We start from the raw sequence: 14406 nt of genomic DNA, 5'->3' as shown, positions 1-14406 counted from the left end.
CTGCTTAAAGGTTTAATGGTTTACACTCTATCTGATGTTGAAAGAAATAAAAAACTGGAACAAAGACCTATCTGGAGTAAAGAACAAAAGGAACAGCAGATTCGTGAGGAGGGGTATGATGGGAATTTGGTGATGGACAAGGAGGATAATTCTGGGAAGCTCCCTTTGGTGAATCATGGAGAGGGGGACTGTTTGCTATTTTTGACTGACTAAAGCAGGAAACCAAAGGACTGACTTTATTTTGTTGCTTCTGCTGGAACTGGGCTATGGAATAAGATAATGTTGTCTCTTCTCATAAGACAAAGGGTACCTAGCTAAGGAAGAGAAAAGCTTTCCAAGAGTTCAAAAATTAATGGGAATGTGATTCAAATGATGAAACCAGTACCTCATTACACAAGCTCAGAACTCTGAGAGTGATATTACCCTCAGCTTACAATGGAAACAAATGCACTTAGCCTCTACACCGGAAATGTCTCAAAAGTTGTTTTGGCGATTCTCCACCAGTATGGATCAGTCTAAACTTTAGACTCTAAAACAATACTAGAAAAGGTTGGAATGATGAATAGCAATGTTAAATAAAGACCTGTGAAACGTGAGTTCTCCATTAAAATACTTCTATTCTAGAAAATGGTGGAAAAGATGTATCAATCATTGGCTTATCCTTCAAAGTGGCATGAAAGTGCCAAACGTAAGAGTAAAGTAAGGCTTGAGAAAAGAGGGGAGGGAATAAAAAGACTGAATGTGCCCTCCAACCAAATCATCTTCTACTTTTCTTTTTTCTACCTCTGGGTTCCTTGTGGGCCCGGAGGCTGATGGCGAAGGAAAGGTAGAGACAAGAGAGGGGAACAGGAAGAAGGGTTAAAGCATTTCTTTCAGGGGGAATCATTCATTCAGTAGGTTATGTACTGAGAGGTCCAATAAATGGCCAGTCTCTGAATAGTAATCATGAAGGATGTAAATGGGTTTAACACCTTTTCTTTAACACCTTTTCAAAACAACCACATGAACCTTTCATTTTTTTCTTTCAAACCTATTCTCCCACACCAGGAGATATTTTTATCTTCAAGGATGTATACCTAAACTTTACCTTTAAAAACCACCTCAGAATCTATAAATAAACACCAAATTGTTTACCAAGTCTAGAATAATTCTGATTATAGTTTACCGATACTCTCATTTAAAATAGAAACCAAATTTCACTGTGGAGCTCTTCAGTGCTTAACTGAAAATTATTATTTAGAGACAGCCACTTACAAAAACCTATCAAGGATACAGAGACCATGGCTCTCTGATAAGGGCTCTAATGGAAAGCAAGGTGATTACAACTTGACTATAAGGAACAAAGGAAACATACAAAAAATACTAGAAGGTCAATGTCTCTTCAACTTGTTCGTATGAAGGTATTTCTTCTATGGCCAACGTTCCAAATTAGACCAAGGAGATAAAACCTAATTTCAGAACCACAAGAAGAGTTTCCCAAGAAAAAACTTCTTCCCAGTTCTAGGATGATAAACCTTGGTCGTGATGGTGCCCAAGGAGAAAGAAGAATTAAAGCCAAATACCTGTGCCCTGTTTCTTTTTCAGGAGAGATGCGCAGGCGGCATTCGTAGCCATATCCAGGGCCAGCTTCTTCTCATTGTTTCTTAAGTCTGTTCTTGCACCTTTCCCCCAACACAAGAAAAGCACATCAGGTGTTTCTGAAGAATCTAGAGTAGCAGACAATCTTCCTTCCACCCAAACTAATCACTTTGGGCCAAACTAACTGAAGAACCACTCTGGCCCTGAAGTAATAAGCTTTTTCAGAACAGTAAAAGCCCATTTGGCATCTTTAATCAGGGAGCTTGCTCCTGGACCCCGGGTAAGTTGGCACCATTAAAATACAGCCTTTCCTTTCAAGTCCTTAGAATACTGCATGTGACTTTTCGGCAGGGAGTTGACTCTCCCCGAGGTGAATCCTGAGTCAGTTAGACTCCTGTGTGTCCTGGCACCAGTTTTTGGAGAGTCAATGTAAGACACCCGTTGCTTCTTGAGAAAATACCACATGGCTTGTGCCTGAGGGGATTAATATTTTATATCTGTAAGTATACTCCTTTGCAAATTAGCAGAAGAGTAACACAATAAAACCCAGAGGCAATGCATTGTTCCCGCAGCCCATCTTTGACTTGCTTTTCTCGTCGTCTTCGCTATGGTAAAAATTAGATCAGAATTCGTGAGTCCATCTTCACTGTTAAAGATTCAAAAATATAGACGTATGCTGAACAGAAGCACACGTGCCATTTCATCCCCCAACTGACCCCTTCCTTCCCCTTCTCGCTTGTCCACAGGACACCATTCCCAGCAACCCTCATCTCCCTTACGTGCATGAATGCACTCACAGACATATATGTATACATACACAAAATCGTATCACATATACTGGTCTGTAAATTGATTTTTTTAACCTAACAATACATACGGTATTCCTTAATACCATTCCTTATTAACACACATCATTATGGCCTGATCTATTTAAATATATGTAAGTGTTCAATTTTGTGGACACTGCAAAATTTACTTAATCACCCCCCTAGTGAGGGGCACTTAGGCTGTTCCTTTATCACAAACAATATTGCCGTAAACCTCCTTGAACAACATCTTTCTGAGGTATGGTTTTCTAGAAGTGACGCGGGAATGTAAGGATATGTACATTTTTAATTCTGCTAGCTACAGTCAGATTGCTTTCCAAGAAGGCTTTACGAATTTACACTTTCTGCCACAGTGTAGGAGAGTGCCATTGTCTTTGTAACCACATCCTCTTCCATAAACAAGAAAATAAATGTAATGAAACTCAAAGGCACAAAAACAACTGAGTTAAGAAAGTATGGCATTAATTAGGAATACGGTGGTTGTGTGTCAAAATCGCCCTCGTGAGCAGATTTAGATCTACCCATAGCAAAGGGTCTATAGAAACCTCATTCTCTCATTGCTCTATAGGTAAAAAAAAACCTGGAGGGTTAAGAGTTCTGGGGCGCCTGGGTGGCACAGCGGTTAAGCGTCTGCCTTCAGCTCAGGGCGTGATCCCGGCGTTCTGGGATCAAGTCCCACATCAGGCTCCTCTGCTATGAGCCTGCTTCTTCCTCTCCCACTCCCCCTGCTTGTGTTCCCTCTCTCGCTGGCTGTCTCTATCTCTGTCAAATAAATAAATAAAATCTTTGAAAAAAAAAAAAAAGAGTCCTGTGACTAATCGTATCTTACATTAAATTACCCTTTAGAACTCATGTACATGATTTCTGTCAGGACAGGAAATGCTCAGAGCCAGCAATGCAACAGAAGAAACAACCATTTCCTGTGTCCCTCTCCCCCGGCGCCACTCAAGAGAAATACAATGTGAGCCACATATGTCATTTCAAATTTTCTGGAGGCCACATTTTCAAAAAGAGGAATTCGTTTTCATCATACATTTTCTTGAACCCAGTATATCCAGAATGTGACCAGTTTATCATAGAACCAACGTAAAAATTACTGTGACGCTTTACATCTTTTTTCACTAAGTCTTTGACAGTTGATGTGCATTTTACACTTACAGCACATCTCAGCTCAGACTAGGCTCATTACACCGGCTCAGTGGCCCAAGTGGTTAGTGGCGGCTGGCACAGATGGTGCAATTCTCAGCATTACCTTTAGGGGGCACTAGAGTGGTCCTGGCGCAGTCTGATCTTTTTTTATACCTGCGGTTTCCATCATCAACATATTTTAAATCAGTAACATTTCCTCTCATGTATCTCTCAACACTGCCCCGAGGATCCCTAATGACAGTGCATCCATATGACACCTTGGGATTCAAGCAACTTATATTATAGCCTTCTGGACCAGGGTAAAGTATGCAGGGATATGCCTGGCCCTTTGTACGGGTTAATTACTATTTGCAGGACAAATGGATGGATGGGTGGTCGGTCCATAATTTCGCTGTCCCCTCTGACCTGTACAGAAATAGGGAATCGAGGCATCTTCTCATTCTTTGTACACCTAGCACCTGCTCAGCTCGAAACAGGACATTATAGCTACAGCTTGCTTTCTTTTTTTTTTTTTTTTTTTAAAGATTTTATTTATTTGACAGAGATAGAGACAGCCAGCGAGAGAGGGAACACAAGCAGGGGGAGTGGGAGAGGAAGAAGCAGGCTCATAGCGGAGGAGCCTGATGTGGGGCTCGATCCCATAACGCCGGGATCACGCCCTGAGCCAAAGGCAGACGCTTAACCGCTGTGCCACCCAGGCGCCCCTACAGCTTGCTTTCTTATCTACCAAGACTTTCCCGTGTGAACAGGGGCCTCAGCAAATCTACCCATACAGCTGAGATAGGATCTTCTCTGCACACGCACGCACACGCATGCACACGTGCACGCACGCACATCTTTCTTCTAAGGCCCTTTAATCCTGCAGAAATATACAATAAACAAGCCCTAAAAGTAATACATGTAATCTTAAAGCTTACCAAGCTTTCAATTTAAAACTAAAAACTTCATACAAATCACCTCAACACTGTAATTTCATCTTATTGTAACAACCCGGTGATACAGAGTGAAAGTTAAAATCCCAGTTTCAAAACACCGAGGCTATTATTCTTCCTACTATTTCAAATGATATAGCCGGATGTAGCCTATTTTTCCAGGGTACGCGAAGGCCAGAGAAACTGGGCACACGCTTTACCTTTTTCCAGAAGCAACTGGACGATATCCGCATAACCCTTCCAGGCAGCAGCATGTAAAGCTGTGTCTCCCAACTTGTTCTACGGTGATTTAAAAAGAGAAAGCAGCATTTTAAAAAATAGAGTGAGTACTGACAATAGGCACGAATTCAGGCATGAATTCAAGTACACCTACAATGAGAACGAGTCATGAAATCGTATAATATTCCAAAGAGAGAAAGGAGACTCATGAGAGGACAGAAGAGTCATGTGGGGGGGAGGGGAGGGGACAGAGGAGCAGAAACCGACCTGGCAGGGCACCAGTGGAACCGCAGATGCCCACAGAGGGCGACACGGGGAGGAAGCAAGCAGATCTGTCCCTGCAGAAACCTCGCATGAATTAGCAACTGGAGACGCCCGGAGACGCTGGAGGGGGCATGAGGCGTGGGACTGAAAACAAGAGGACCGGGTGAAACTGTTTATGGAAGTAATTAGATCACCTTCCTTTCTCCTTGCTGCCAGGTGACCCCATACAGATGGCAGAATTACCCTGTTGAGAAATTAACCAGATCGTTTCCAAGCCCGTGGAACTCAGAGGTACAAGGGAAAGTGGCGACGAGGCCAGGAGCTAAAAGCAGTGGGTGAGCTTGAAGACCTACAAGCTGAGCTGCAAGCTGCCTTTACCTACCCCACTGCCCCAGGATGCACTGTGTAGCATCTACCCCCGGGGCGGGAGGCTGGAGGATAGTTCTCTGGTGGAGTGGAACAGCCCCACACGTGGAGGAGGGAGAGGGTACTCACACTGACATCTGGGTATCACCCAGCGAAACAGCCAGGACCTTACTTGACCCTATGGAGAAACCCCATAAGCATGCAGAATGCCCATCACACTTCAACATGAATGGACAGACAAGGATACTAGGTATTTGAGGAGAGCCTCCATTATATGAGAAAAGATCAAAACAAAATTAATGGAACTCAGGGGAAAAAGATAACAGCACAGTATGACAGAAAATGTTTTAAAAAGCTGTAACTAATAGATCTGAGCTATAACATGAAAGAGCATAATGGAACCAGAAAAGATGCTACTTAAAAGTAACCATCAGAGCAGAAGGAAGAGCTTATAGTAGACAGAATTCTAAGATGGTACCCAAGATCCCTGCCCACTGGGACCCACCCCCTGAAGAATTCCTCCACCTTGAGTATGGGTGAGACTAATGAATATAATGGGATATCACTCCCATAATTAGGTTTCTAATCAGTTGATGCTGAGTCCATCAAAAGGGAGATTATATGCCAGGTGGGCCCTTTCCCAAAGGTACAGCCTCAGAGACCCAATCTCCTACTGGCCTTAAAAAAGAAAGCAAACAGCCATGTTGCGAAACGTCCACGGAGAGGGGTGATCTCTGAAAGCTGCGGGCCAGAGCACTACAGGTGCAAGAAACTCAATCCTCCTGGCAAACCTGAGTGAGCCTGGAACAGGATCTGAGCTCCAGAGGAGAACCAAGTCCAGCCAATCCCTTGATTCCGGCCTGTGAGACCCCGAGCAGAGAACCCAGCTGTGCCAGGCCCAGAATTCCAGGCTACAGAAAGTATAAGACAAATGGGTGTCGTTTTAAGTGGCTGAGTTTGTGGTTTTTTATTACACTGCAATAGAAAACTTACACAGGACACTAAGAAATTGAAAAGGTAACCAAGATAAAGGTAAGAAAATCTCTGAGAGAAACTAAAATAACTGGGCCTCAATGTTAAGAGGTCCTACCTCACTACAAAGGGGCATTCCAGAACCAAGAACAAAGACAATGGTCAGTAAAAACTGGAATAGAAACAACAGACAGTATTTTTCCAGGCTGAGAGAGTCCACCATCGTTACTGGGAGGAGACCCACTCTAAAGCACATCGTGGTGAAATTTCAGAACACCACGGACAGAGTGACAATTCTGAGCGAGAGAAAAAGCAGATCACACGCAAAAGAATGGGAATCGAAATGGCACCAAACCTCTCAAAAGCAATCCTAAAAATTAAATACCCTAGAGCCCTGCCTGCAAAATTCTAAGGGAAATCATTTTCAACCTCGAATTCTGTCAGGCAAATCATCAATCCCATGGTCCCCTTTCTTAGGAATCTACTTGAAGATGTTCTTCAACAACAGAACGGACGCAGAACTGAAGACACATCACAGGCGGGAGGTGAAGGTAAGGCTTCCCAGGAAGACAGCAAAGGGCAGCAGGGCCCAAGCTGCTCAGATCAGAGAATAAGGATGAGAGCTTCGGGAAGCACCACTACCATCGGGGGGCGGGGGGAGCAGTTATCTTACACATTTTGGAAAAGCATGTCAAGAGAACGTGAAACAGTGTGGAAGTCTCTAGTGAGATACAAAAACCAAAAACCAGCTAAATAAAAGTCAGTAAGTCTAGAACAAAAGTGACACCAGCAATGAGCAAAATTTAAATAGCCATAATACTTGTAAGTATTGCAGAGTAACATAACCGAGAACTCTGATAGGATATGTGGGGGAGGACCAGAGGAGCAAAGGTTGGGAGCCCGCAGATCAGAGTGGGGGCAGTGACAAGCTGAAACCTTCAGACAGGACACCGGAAGATGATGAAGATGATGACTTAGGGAACAGCTCCGTAGGCATCTTGGGTTTATGCAATCTGGACTTCAGTACCATAGTGATTTTTTAACTAATGTTTTGATTAAAAATGGTATCAAAGATACTAAATGGGAAAAGGTCAATTCAAGGCACAAAGAAAGGCCTTTGCATGCCCATAAGCTGCACCACGAGAACAAGGCAGGTGTATTATGATGACTGACTTCTGCGTAAGCGATCTTACCTGTTGGTTCAGTTCAATGTTTGGTTGAGTAAACAGCACTTCCACTATGTCTGAAATTCAAAGAGGAAAGACATTTTTTAAGAATGAAAAGGAAAAGGCTGACAAGAGTATGCATAATAGTTTTAAAAGAGAGGATTCCTTAGAAGAATCTTCAAGAACATTCGTGTAACAAAATTTTTTAAATTTATGTAAGTACAAGACTTAAGAACCTAAAAAATAGAATTATCTAGGGAAAAGCTGTTTTCAAATAATCTGGCTTTTGCATTTTGACATGGCAACCACTGTAAAAATAACTCTACATTCGCTATGCTACCTGATATTCACTTAACTAATCTGTGTTTATTAGCTAAAATAAGATCGGCTTCCTTTTGGGAAACAGCCAGAAACTTTCCTTTGGCTCTGCTATTTAATCTGCTGGGTGCTTTGTTTCTGGTTGTTGTGTTTGTTTTGTGTGTGTGTTATAGGGAGAAGTAAATGGGTGTGGCAGTGTTTGGTCAGGCTGAAACAGACCTAGAAATTCCACTTGTCATATTATTGATTATAACTGAGAAGGTTACCAACTCGATCACTAACTTAAGCAGATGCGGTCTCTCCCCTCCATTGAACAGCGTGCACTCAACTTAAAACGTAAATCACGAAAGCGTATCTTGGGAAAAACTAAGCTGGAGGAGTCACGTCTGCCCCGTTCTTCTGTAAGATTAGATCCTGGGGTTTGCTTTTACATGACTATTGTTTTCCTGTAACCTTTCCAAGCCTGGGAAAGGAAAGGAAGTTTCCAGTCTTTCAAGGGAGAGAGGTCCATGAAGTGAGCATTCTACCTACTGTTTTGCAGACCTTCCAGGAACAAGGCTTTTGGCCGAGGTTCTAAAGGACTTGAAAATAATAATTTGTGTTTTCATTTCTGTAAATCCATCTCCTCTCTGTGAAATGCCGTTTCAGCAGCGTGTGGACTACGAGGACAGCAAACAGAAGAAGCCAGTACCTTTATGCCCCCCGTGGCAGGCCCAGTACAGGGCGGTGCTTCCGGCTTTGTCTAAGCCATTAACGCCAACTCGGTTGTCCAAACACTCTCGCAACCAGCTCAAGTTGCCTGAAAAAATTTCACATTTATAAAAACACGAGCAAAAGGGTTTGGCTTTTTTGGTTTGGTTTGGTTGTGCTTTGAAATCAATTTCATCCTCCATAAATTCCCATCTAGAATGGATTCATCAGCAAGTCTGAAATTAAGACCCGCCTGGTAATACGTTCATTATGGTACATTTTCGCTTCCAGTTTATTAATGAAAAGCACTGACAACAACTTGGGGGTGGGGGAGGGGAGAGGGTAAGAAAGGCTAAAACAGCACGCATTATTTGTCACTGTTCTGGGAAGTCCAGAGTCAAGGTGCCGGCAGATTCAGGGTCCGGGAAGAGCCTGCTTCCTGGTTCATGGACACTGGCTTTCCACCCCTTGGACAGAAAGAGCAGGGGAGCTCCCTGGGGTCTCCATACCGGTTCCATTCATGAGGGCAGAGCCTGCATAAGCAAATCACCCACGGAAGGCCCTACCTCCAAACACCATTGCACTGGGGTGAGATTTCAACATCTAAATCTCGAGGGGATGCAAACATTCAGGTCTAGGGTACACACGGGCTGGCCACACATACACGCCCATCAGTGTGGATGTAAGTGACGTAACACGAGCAAGCTCTGTGCGTTGTACATCAATTTTTAACGGCCGGTTAATGGGAAGAGTGGCCTCAATGAGTCTACTTATGGTTGTCTGACTCTGTAAAAAAGTACCTACATGTAATTTTTTCCTCTGTGAAATCCTAGAACTTGGGGGGAAAACAGTCAAACCTAAGTAGATACCACTCATTTTCATATTAAAATGTACTTTCAGTTCTTATAAGAAAATAAGGAAATAAACAACTAAATAACCTTCTCAAAGCTGCTGCTCTCATATGTTAAACAGAACTATTACTTTAAAATCCTCTGGCGAATGCCCTAAATATCTAAATTTACAAATCACTTCATTATTTAGTTTCAAGTTTCTGTCCGAATTCCAGTTATTTAGCATACAGTATAATATTAGTTTCGGGTACTAACGATTTTTTTAAATGTCAGCCTAGAAGTTCTACCTATGCACCATTCTAAACCAATAATTTCCTTTTGTACATTTGCATTTCAGAAAGATCTGAACAGAATGGAAGAGCACTCCTAGAAGCCTTATAAAAATTCCCCATGTCCATAGCAGGGTTTCTCAACAGCAGCCCTATCGACGGCAGGGCTGGAGAATTCTTTGTTGTGGGGCTGACCTGTGCGCTGTAGCAAGTTCGGCCATGTCTCCAACATCTCCTACCCAAAAGGTGCCAGTAGCATCCCCAAGTCAACCGTCAAAATGTCCCCAGGCATCGCCAAGTACCCCAGGGTTTGGAGGGGGAACTGTCCCCCGCGGAAAACCACTGATGGACGAAGGGATGAAGTCCCAGGTACTCCCAGGCACGAGGCCCATCCCTGTTGCTCCCTCCCTCCCCAACTTCACCCTCATCCCCCACACCTGCACTACAACAACACTCTCCTAAATGCTATGCCCACAAGAAGCCTCCAACCCCCTGCCCTCCAGTTACTCATTGTGGCCTCTATAACCTGCTTCACTTAAACGTGCTTCAACTGCTGGTTTTCTGCCACCATCGTGTAATGATCTGTCACACACATCTCTCCCCTGCCAGGCTTTGAGCTCTGGGAGTCACAGACAATGCCTCTCCACCTGCCACTGAGCACAGGGTAAGTAAAGTACTCAAAAGTGTTTGGTGGCTGACATTTTAAAAATTAAAACCACAGGGACGTCTGGCCGGCTCCATTGGTAGAGCTTGTGATGCTTGATCTCGGGGTTGCAAGTTCGAGCCCCACACTGGGATGTAGAGCTTACTTAAGGAAATACAGAAGAAATTTAATTACATTTTCTCTCTCCAGGGTGACAGAAGGCAGAACAGAGATTGCCTCTGGGGGAGGCGGGGGTTTAACTGGAATGGGAACTTTCTGGGATGACAGAAGTGTTCTAGATCTTGATCTGGGTCGTGCTGACATGGGTGTCTACACTGGTCAAAAGTCATCAAACTATATAATTAAAACCTGCGTGTTTTACTCTGCTGTGTATCTGAATCAAAAAAAATCACACCTACCTCTTTTTGCTGCTTCATGCAACGGATTGTCAATGGATTCTGCCTGCTCAGCCACTAGATTGAAAATAAAAAGAGCAAAGCCAAGGTTGAGAGTGCCATCCCAATGACTCACTGAAACCACTTCGCAGTCCCCCAAGTCCCCGAGTGCTAGGGCCTTCCACCACAGGGCAGCCTTTTTAGTGTGGATTAAAAAAAAAAAAACCCAGCAGAAAATCAAACGGATGCTTCCTGCTTTAAAAGAAGCTGAATTATTTGCTAAATGAAACCAAGCTAAGCAATAAGGCAACACCACAGCAATTAACTTGAGTATAAACAAAAGCCACACACAGTAATTAACTGGAAGTATAAGCAAAAACAAACAGACCCGTGGCCTGCATACCAGTATACTCAAGTATGTCATAAACCGAGTCACAAAAATGCAAAGGAAAACAGTCGATGTTCGTTTTTACATTCTGTAAAAACACCCTACTTTGAAGATGGCCAAAAATAATCCTGTTTACCTTGTATACGTGCATGTGGGGGGCACGCACGAGGGGTAAACAGTTTGCTTCCTGTACTTACAAACGGCAAACAGCATCCCTACCTGGCTCTGAGCAAGGTGTTCTCCGCTGTCCCAGAATCAGCAGGAGGGACCACATGAAGACTGTGGTTCAAAAGGATGTCAGACCCACCCCCTCCCGCCATAAAGAGCTGTAACTGCACAGCCCCTTGGCCACTGGAGATCCAAAGCAATGGGGGAACATTTTATATGCGCACTGTCTGGGACTGGCTGGAAACGGAGTGTGCAAAGGTCAGAGGAATGTAGAAATGCTTTGAGTCTTTTTTAACCCATGATGGCATCACCTTTAGACCAGGGCAAGTGGGGCCACCGTGGGTGCCCCAGACCTCAGCTCTCACTTCCCCTTCCTTTCCCTCCCCCTCTTCGCTCCCCTAGGAACTTTGCAGCAGTACCTTTCTCGAAACTTTCTAAGTCCTGTGCCAGTACTTGGAACTGGTGCCTGACGCCAGCCCCACTGGTCTGGGAATACATCTAATGGTGAAGTCAAAAGGAACCTTGGAAGTGACTGAAATCAAACCTCTTATTACACCAATGGGGAAACAGTCCCAGGCACAGCGGTTAAGTGCCTTCACTGAAGTCCCTTGTTATTAAGAAGTACAAGAAAAAGGATTAAAACCCTGTTTACCAATCCTGTGCCCTTTTTACTCTACTCTGCTGCTTTCTATAGAAGTACTCTGTCTATCTGTCCCTCTTCCAACTAGAAGTGGCTTCATGGCAGAGGCTGCCTCTCACGACTCAAGCTCCTCAAACTGCCCGGACGCCCATTTAATAACTGCCCCAGACATGAATTAACAAGGCAAGGTCACTTCATCACAAAAGAACGGGCTAGGCTAAGAAACCATTTCATATTTGGTTTAACAGCAAAAGAAAAGAAAAAAACATTCTAAGAGCTGGATAAAGGAAAGCCATAAACATTTCCTTGGAAACCCTGGGTTCTATCGAGAGTGCTACAATGCATTTTCTTAAGCCAAAGAATTAAGCTCATGTACCTCCAGTGCCCATTCCCCTTTTATTAATGGCCGATTCGTGGAGTACAAGATGTCCTACCCTGGCAATGACTCCACTGACTTCTCAGCAAGGACAGCAAGCAGAGAGGCTTCAGGAACCAGACAATTGAAAGTACACAAAGTAGACACAAAGTAATCACCACCACAGCCGTGCTTACCATAGTTGCTTGGGATGAGTCCAGTCCTGCCTTTGGAGGTGCCTTTCCACCAGTTGGTATCACTCTAGTGAAAGAAGAGTTAGATTAAGTGGTACCAAGCTCAGTTTACATTCAATGACTTTTAAAACTATCTGGCTCACGGACTGTACCTGCTTACAGAATGTCCATCGGCCCCGGTCAAAACCATCAAGCTTCCCCACCCCTAGTTACGGATGCCCATTCCCCTTACCATTAAAGTACAAATATACCCACATCGGCCTGCAACACACACAACACACTTCATTGCAGAGCCTGAACAACCACACATCAGAGATCATATGAAAGGGAAGAAAACAATTACATTTAAACTATCCATAGAATTTTTCTGTCCAGAGTCTACTTTCTCTTAGCCTGAAGATTGCTTTTTTTAAAGATCTCTTTATTTTAGCTTCATCTGGGGGGAAACCTTATTTTAGAAAAATTCAAACCTATAAAAAGTAGAACGAACAGGACAATGAACCTACATAAACTCATCTCCCACCTGCATAAAGTACTTACTCACGGCCAACTGTTTCATATATCTAACCCACGACTTCCCTCCCTCTCAGATCATCTTGAATGGACTGTAGACATTAGCTCACCTGTACATACTTCATCATGTACTTCTGAAAGATGAGGATTTTTTCCAAAGACATAAAGCCATTATCACAGCGTAAAATTTACTTCAATAATTCCTTTATATCATCAAATATCTGCATCAATATTCAAATTTTCCAGTTGCCCCACAATTTAGAATCCAAATAAGGGCCATTCAATATGACTGACTGATTTGCCTCTTTGGTCTCTTTTTAGTATATAGGTTTCTCTCCATTTTTTTTTTTCATTCCTTCATAGTATACTTGTTGAAGAAACCAGTCCATTTGTTCTGCTGAGTTTCAAACAGTCAGGATTTTGCCTACTGCATCTCCGTGTTACCAAAAATGTGTTCTGTTCCCCGTTACTGCCTATAAACTGGTCGTTAGTTCTAGAGGCTTTATGAGATTCAGATTCAGTTTTTTGGGTAAGACTATCTTATAGGTAGTATTGATTTCTTCCATCAGGAGACTCACAATGTCTGGTGGCCTCTTTTTATAATGTGAGTTAGCCACTGAAGAGCATGAGCTGGAACCATTATTTCCTGGGGGCTGCAAAATGGTGACGTTCTATCACTCCTTTTTCACTTAAACAATCAGAATATCTCTTTAAAGAAAAATGTTCCCTCATCAACTCTCAGGTTACCCGGAGATGAAGTTCATAGAGAAAAGTCGGAATCAATGCTCATTATTTTCCTTAACTGAAGTTGTCAGAATAAAAAGTTGGTTCCCTAGCATCCTCTCAGGGTGAAGAATGATGTTTGGGTTTTGTGAAGAATTACTGGCAGCTCATGGATTTAAACACAGTAAATGTGCTTCAATCCTGGGGAGTGCTGACCTAACTGTTCAAATTGTCCTATCTTTGACTAGCGGTAGCCTCTTCGACTTCGTTCCCGTCTTTCTACTGTGACCCCCGTTGTCTCGGGAGGCTTCCTTGCTTTCTAATAACACAGTGTTCTCAGATTATCTTGTACCTCTTCTGCCCCCAACCTGGTAACAGCTATACCCTTCTCGACAGAGCCTTGTTCCTTTGAATGCAAAATAACATATCATTATTGGGTTGGTCATTTTTTTTTCTAGGCCTTTTCAAAGGACAGAGTAGGACACGTTTTTATTTTATTGTAGATAAAACACAACATGTTGGCCATACAGATGCCAAGCTACAGAGCTTAACCTCACTGATCTTACATCTGTGTATCTTTTCTTGCAGGCTGAAAATCCCAGTTGTCAGTATCACTGACCTAATGACTCATTTGCTCTCAACTACAATACACATGCGAAAATCTCAGAATAGCAATGCCAATGCTTCTGCTACAAGATCATGATTAAAACCAGTTTACAGTTATTTTTCTTGCCAGTCCTTTGTCCTTCCTGTATATTCTACTGGAGATGTTCTGTCAAACTGCTG

At 43.2% G+C, this 14406-nt stretch overlaps 1 protein-coding gene across 2 annotated transcripts in view; it reads right to left on the bottom strand.

Moving 5' to 3' along the window:
- Positions 1 to 14406, bottom strand: part of OSTF1 (osteoclast stimulating factor 1) — a 50859-nt gene that overhangs the window by 4740 nt on the left and 31713 nt on the right. For both annotated transcript variants that reach the window (XM_087858929.1, XM_045780996.2), the window contains exons 4-9: positions 12388 to 12451; positions 10664 to 10717; positions 8483 to 8590; positions 7501 to 7550; positions 4687 to 4765; positions 1563 to 1661 (exon numbers count right to left, since the gene is read on the bottom strand). In XM_087858929.1, the coding sequence (XP_087715055.1) occupies positions 1563 to 1661; positions 4687 to 4765; positions 7501 to 7550; positions 8483 to 8590; positions 10664 to 10717; positions 12388 to 12451 (454 nt within the window). The remainder of the gene's footprint in view (positions 1 to 1562; positions 1662 to 4686; positions 4766 to 7500; positions 7551 to 8482; positions 8591 to 10663; positions 10718 to 12387; positions 12452 to 14406) is intronic.

This window comes from Ursus americanus, chromosome 34 (genome assembly GCF_024610735.1).
Source record: "Ursus americanus isolate L20-20 chromosome 34, mUrsAme1.1.p, whole genome shotgun sequence".
NCBI classification, from domain to species: Eukaryota; Metazoa; Chordata; class Mammalia; order Carnivora; family Ursidae; genus Ursus; species Ursus americanus.
Note: the sequence above shows the minus strand (reverse complement) of the source record. Positions and strands in the feature narration are given on the sequence as shown.